This window comes from Nelumbo lutea, chromosome 6, assembly GCF_056320005.1.
Source record: "Nelumbo lutea isolate HS-2025 chromosome 6, American lotus-T2T, whole genome shotgun sequence".
Lineage (NCBI taxonomy): Eukaryota > Viridiplantae > Streptophyta > Magnoliopsida > Proteales > Nelumbonaceae > Nelumbo > Nelumbo lutea.
Genome location: NC_142689.1, coordinates 6,948,543 through 6,954,739, shown reverse-complemented (window position 1 = coordinate 6,954,739; position 6,197 = coordinate 6,948,543). Strand labels below are relative to the sequence as shown.

General features: G+C 38.2%; 1 protein-coding gene across 4 annotated transcripts; it reads left to right on the top strand.

Annotated features, from left to right (window-relative positions):
- The first annotated feature begins 553 nt into the window (after nt 1-553).
- LOC148847091 (casein kinase 1-like protein HD16) lies at nt 554-5,996 on the top strand. Of its 4 annotated transcripts, none has more exons than XM_088950194.1 (17): nt 554-777; nt 915-1,297; nt 2,074-2,208; nt 2,308-2,381; nt 2,494-2,563; nt 2,672-2,727; nt 2,851-2,922; nt 3,072-3,166; nt 3,268-3,334; nt 3,420-3,549; nt 3,622-3,840; nt 3,930-4,072; nt 4,160-4,334; nt 4,775-4,865; nt 4,952-5,109; nt 5,203-5,391; nt 5,480-5,996. In XM_088950194.1, the coding sequence occupies exons 2-17, from the start codon at nt 938-940 to the stop codon at nt 5,537-5,539; spliced, it is 2,094 nt and encodes a 697-aa protein (XP_088806320.1). In that variant the 5' UTR covers nt 554-777; nt 915-937; the 3' UTR covers nt 5,540-5,996. The 4 variants fall into 4 exon arrangements, with proteins under 4 accessions (XP_088806320.1, XP_088806319.1, XP_088806323.1 ...); XM_088950197.1 differs by having other exon boundaries at nt 580-777; nt 3,942-4,072; XM_088950193.1 differs by having other exon boundaries at nt 576-1,297.
- The last annotated feature ends 201 nt before the right edge of the window (nt 5,997-6,197 follow it).

Sequence of the window (6,197 nt, the reverse complement as noted above, 5' to 3'; positions counted from 1 at the left end):
GAACCCCAGCCCATTTGACTTTGCAGTGACTATGGTCCAATATTCTTGCAACGCCGAAATAAAACCCCAAGCCCGAGCCCCCGAGGTGTCCCGAGTCCTAACAGATTAATCTCAAGCCCATTAACCCGCTAATACAGGTTTAGCTCTGTAGTGCATACTCCAAAGCACTTGACTTAGGTAGTTAAGTAACAAAGAAAAAAAAAATCCACGGAAAACAAATATTTTACAAAAGTTAAACAAGATGGACATTTCTGACTTCTGAGTTCTGAACTCTGTCACCCACAATTGATTTTGGGGGGAAACTGTTGGTTTAAAAGCTTTAAATCCCGCGAATTTATTTTTCGAGGAAATCATTTGTCTTCTTCTTACTGCAACAAAATGCAGCTTATAATGCTTATTTCTCTTTGTTATTCACAATCAAATCCTGTCGTTCGTCTTCTCCGTCGGTCACCATCAGAAGTTGAAGAGTGATGACACGTCATATTCCCAGATATATCTATACACGATTTGTTGTAAAATTTATAAATATAAATAATAATAAAAATAAATAAATAAATAAATCAATAAACACTTTTACACCTGAAACGCTTATATCCTTTTTGATTGTATGCATACCGGAGCCCATCTGCGTTCCCATTTTCCCCCTGAACAGATCCCCAAAATCTATCTCCTAAACCCTATTTCTTTTTTCATCGGAACCCTCTACGGTCATCGATTATTTCGGGCTTTCTTTTAGTGTTTATTATTGTGATTGACACCTGAGAATAAACTATAAAGGTTCATTTCTCTATTTCTATTATTTGTTTGCTTTGATTTTTCTCCTCCGCAGTCAATCTACTATTTGTGGGGGAGGAGAGATGGTTTGTATGATTCTATAAAATCAAAGTTTTCTGAACAAACAGCTAGGGTTTCAGGTATGGGATTTGATGGATGAATCATGCCGGAACTGCGTAGCGGAGTGCGCAGGGGCCGGGCAGCGCAGCCAAATCCAATCGGGGGCGAGGGGGTGATTGCCAAAGGTAGAAAAAGGCGAACAGCAAAGAACAAGCAGGCGATCGATAAGAATATTGTAAAGGCTTCTGTTCCGACTGCATCTTTACAGGCTAAGGAAGAGGGGAAGGTTCTTGAAGAAGGCGGGGTCGCCCGAGGTCTAGCCGGTGATCTTGGTGGGTTGGTTGGGGCCAAGGAGGAAGAGGTAGGGGAGAAGCAGATGGACGATTTTGATAGCGGAGCCAGGAGCGCTGATAAGGCTCCCGGTGCTGAAGATGAAGCAAGCACCGCTCCCCTTCCTGAAAAGGTTTGCGTTTTGGTTGTGCCTTTCCCCTATTTCATGGTTTATGGCTTTGGCTCGCACTTCTTTCTGGCTTTAAGCTTGAAAGATTGTACCTTTTGGTGATATTGATGTTAAATGCTTGGCGTCCGAAGAACACTAGGCGTTGTCTTGAGAATCACGTTGGACATTTTTGTTATCGTTTTGGTTGTCTTGATAACCTTAAAAGATATTGTTATGAACCGGTTATCTGAACAGTGAACTTCTGAAGTTGAATTCTATCGCATTGGGCTTGTTACTATATGTGTTCTTTATGGTGGTGTTGTGGTAGAAAACATGGATAATGGAGAGACGCCTAGGGAAGTGCTTTTTTACATGATTTCATGGGTCTACACAACGGGGGATGGCCCGTTCCTCACCTTCTGCATTCAGTCCCATACACTTTTGTTCCATGAGCGATTCCGTAGGTGGTGGCAACTGTTGGATGCCTATATCAACTATATCTAGATGTTGTCTTGGGATGGTTTCATTCTCTATCTTCCCATATGCCATATTAAAACTATGTTGAACTATGGGAGTTAATGGTTTGGAAATTTTTGTCCATGATCCCACTTTGACCTTCACGTTATACTGATAGTTTCTAATCTGATTTTTCCCTTTCTGGTTCTCTTTTTTTTTAACAGTGTTTTTATGATAATTAATTAGTGCAACCATGTAAATGCAAAATATCAATAGCATGTTAATGCCACATTGCACTTGACTCGCCCTACCTTTATTCTATCACCTTGTTTGTTCTGCTACAGGTCCAAGTCGGTGGTTCCCCAGTGTACAGAATAGAAAGAAAGTTGGGCAAGGGAGGCTTTGGACAAGTGTATGTTGGTCGTCGTGTTTCTGGTACTAATGTAAATGATAGAACTACTGGACAAGGAGCTGCTGAGGTAGGCTATTTTCTTTTTATTGGTTTCATTTTTTTATACATATCATCTACACTTTTGTGTATAATCTTGTAAACTTATTCCATAATCTTTTTGAGTTAGGTGGCGTTGAAGTTTGAGCACAGAAGTAGCAAGGGATGTAATTATGGACCACCTTTCGAGTGGCAAGTCTACAAGTATGCATTATTTGTTTAAATAACTTGCATTCTGTTCTCTCTTTATTTTATTTTATTTTTTATTTTAGCAGCATGAAATATTTCTCACTAACATCCTGAATTATTTTCTCAGTACCCTTGGTGGTAGTCATGGTGTGCCACGAGTACATTACAAAGGCCGACAAGGTGATTATTATGTCATGGTATGTTCTTGTTGCCCCTTGCTTACTTCTCCTGGTTCTACAACAGCCTACTGTTCTAGTGGCCTTTGTTTTAGATGGTTTTGTGATATCAGTCCATAATTCCTACAGGTCATGGATATGCTGGGACCAAGTTTATGGGATGTTTGGAATAACAATTCTCACACGTAAGCTATCTTGGATCGATGTCTGACTTGTTTATCCTGTTTTTTTTTTTTTAATTTATTTGTTCTTTACTGAATTTATCATTATGTGTTTTGTATAAATTTTGATTATTCTGATAAGTGCAGAATGTCCATTGAAATGGTTGCATGTATTGCAATTGAAGCAATATCAATATTGGAGAAGATGCATTCTAGAGGGTGAGATATTCTCTGCCCAAATTATTGGTTATATTGGTTGTTTTCTCATAATTGACATCTTGCAAAGAACCTTTGTGGTTTCCATGTACCATGCAATATTTGATCCTCACTTTTTTGACTATTAAGTCTGATACGACAAATTTTGACAGCTATGTTCATGGGGATGTAAAACCTGAGAACTTTTTGCTTGGTCTACCTGGAACTCCTGAGGAGAAAAAGCTGTTCCTTGTAGATCTTGGATTAGGTAAGTGATATATACACTACATATTAGTATATTGCATTCATGTTTCCCTGAAATAGTAATCAATTATCTTATTCATTTATGACCTAATTTTTGGGTATTAGCCACTAGATGGCGGGACAGTTCAACCAGTCAGCATGTTGAGTATGATCAACGACCAGATGTTTTTAGGTATAACTTTGAACCATCCATTTTTTGGGTTTTCTTGTGTTTGATTAAATAGGGTTATGGGCTTACTATCATTCTGGTCTTGCAGGGGAACAGTGCGGTATGCTAGTGTGCATGCTCATCTAGGAAGAACTGCAAGCAGGAGAGATGACTTAGAATCATTTGCTTATACTCTTATTTTCTTGCTTCGTGGTCGTTTACCTTGGCAAGGATACCAGGTAGTCTTCTGAACTCTACCAAAAGTTTGAAATGTCTTATACATTCTCTCATGGTTTTCTCATTCTTCACAGGGGGAGAATAAAGGGTTTCTTGTATGCAAGAAAAAGATGGCAACGTCTCCAGAGACACTTTGTTGTTTTTGTCCACAGCCTTTCAGACAATTTGTTGAGCATGTAGTGAATTTGAAATTTGATGAGGAACCAAACTACGCAAAATATATTTCCCTCTTCGATGGGATTGTTGGTCCAAATCCAGATATCAGGCCAATTAACACAGATGGTGCACAGAAGGTACTTTTATATTCTTTCTTTTTCTCTGTCTGGGATTGTTTTCTGTTTTAATTTTCAATCAATCTGATGTGCTGTTACATTTTGTAAAGCTTATCTATCAGGTTGGTCATAAGAGAGGGCGATTAACAATGGAGGAAGAGGATGATGAGCAACCAAAGAAGAAGGTTCGCATGGGGATGCCTGCAACACAATGGATTAGTGTCTATAATGCTAGGCGGCCTATGAAACAACGGTATGCGTGTTTCAGCTTGCACATTAGTACTCTATTCAGAATACATGAAAGGGGATGAAAAGTTGGAAATTTTTTATCTTGTTATAGGTATCACTATAATGTGGCAGATGCAAGGCTTGCACAACACATTGATAAAGGAAATCAAGATGGTCTATTTATCAGCAGTGTTGCATCTTGTTCAAATCTATGGGCCTTGATTATGGATGCAGGCACTGGATTTGTTTCTCAAGTTTATGAACTCTCACCATTTTTTCTTCACAAGGTGAGGAACTGCTTCTATCATTGTTGCCATTATCACTATCATTAATGCCATAATTTTTATTTTGGTTGCCAATAGAAATATTGTGATCACTATTGTCATTGTCTTGGATTAGACAATAATGGAAGATGCAAGGAAGTTTGGCATGTTGTTCTTTGCTATTATTATCATGATTATCATTACTGACTTTTTCTTGAGATGGTAATACTAGCTGCATGTATTTATTAATTATTAATTTATTATTTAACATCTTGTTTACCTGTAAAGAGCTTCCATGTCATGCCCCTACTTTGTTTTGCTTGTAAAAATTGTTTGTGCCACAATTTTGTATTTACACTTGTCACTACATAAATTGGTATATTTCTGGATCAACTGATTTCATTATAGATTTATATGCTAATCAACAAACTAATTGTCCCCTTTAATTTTGGTTCTGTTTGAAGGAATGGATTATGGAGCAGTGGGAGAAGAATTATTACATTAGTGCAATAGCAGGAGCTAACAATGGAAGCTCTTTGGTAGTAATGTCTAAAGGTTAGTCTCTGTAGTTATTGTTAAGTTGGATTTTGGTAACTCCAATTTTGGATTTATATTAGCTTTTATTTATTCATTGAGCACAGGTACACAGTATGCACAGCAGTCCTACAAAGTTAGTGATTCATTCCCTTTCAAATGGATAAACAAAAAATGGAGAGAAGGTTTCTATGTCACCTCCATGGCTACTGCAGGTAGTAGATGGGCAGTTGTAATGTCTCGTAGTGCAGGATTTTCAGACCAGGTATTGCTGAATTATCTGAACATATATCTTTAAAGTTTACTTTTCGTGGCATTGGGATACTGATTGTTTGATGTGGATTTTATTTATTTTCAGGTTGTTGAGCTAGATTTTCTGTATCCTAGTGAAGGAATCCATCGGAGGTGGGATAGTGGTTATCGTATCACAGCAACTGCAGCAACTTGGGACCAGGCTGCCTTTGTTCTTAGTGTGCCCAGAAGAAAGCCTGCTGATGAAACACAAGAGACACTCCGGACTTCTGCTTTTCCTAGTACACATGTCAAGGTGGATTCATAGTATACCTTGGTTTTTGGTTCTATTTGGTAGGGCTTTGTTGTGGAAAACTGGAATTAATATATGATTTTGCTTGCAGGAGAAATGGGCTAAAAATCTGTACATTGCATCTGTGTGCTATGGTCGAACAGTTTCATGAGCTTCTCAATCTCGTTTTTCTTAGTTTAGATGCTTGCTGACAATTTTGAAGATACCACTCATCTTGCTCGCCTGCTCTTATCACGTTGTCACTGTGCTGCGGAAGTGTGAAATTCGTCATTTCCTGAAGGCAAACTGCTCATTGTGACATCACGTCATCACCAGGCTAGAAATTTTGATGTGAACCTTTGCTAAATGTTTGTCATTGCATATCAGCTACTACTAACACTTGTGCAGTGTGTTTATCAAGTGTGTAAAAATACTGTTGCGCTAAATGTTCATTATCTATCAAGTCTAAGGGGATGCTGGGTGTTCTTACTAATTGTTAAGGTTGTATAGTCGTGAGTCTTGAATAATGATTACATGATTGAAGGAATCCACAGAGGTCATGTATTGATTACTCTGAGTAGTTGGTTACATTTCAAAAAATGGGAATCCTATGGTGTGGTGTTGGACCAGATTATTTCATTCATCAGTTCTTACGAGTTGTGGTTTTCTTTCCTTTTTATTCCCAGTTTGATACATGGATATTTGACTTTTGATTTTTTGACTTGGGTCTGATGAGGTCAGAAAAGGCGGCTTATTTTATTAACACATTCTGTAGCCACTTGCACACGGAGTTATGGTTACACCATGTACTTGTGACATTATTATTCTCA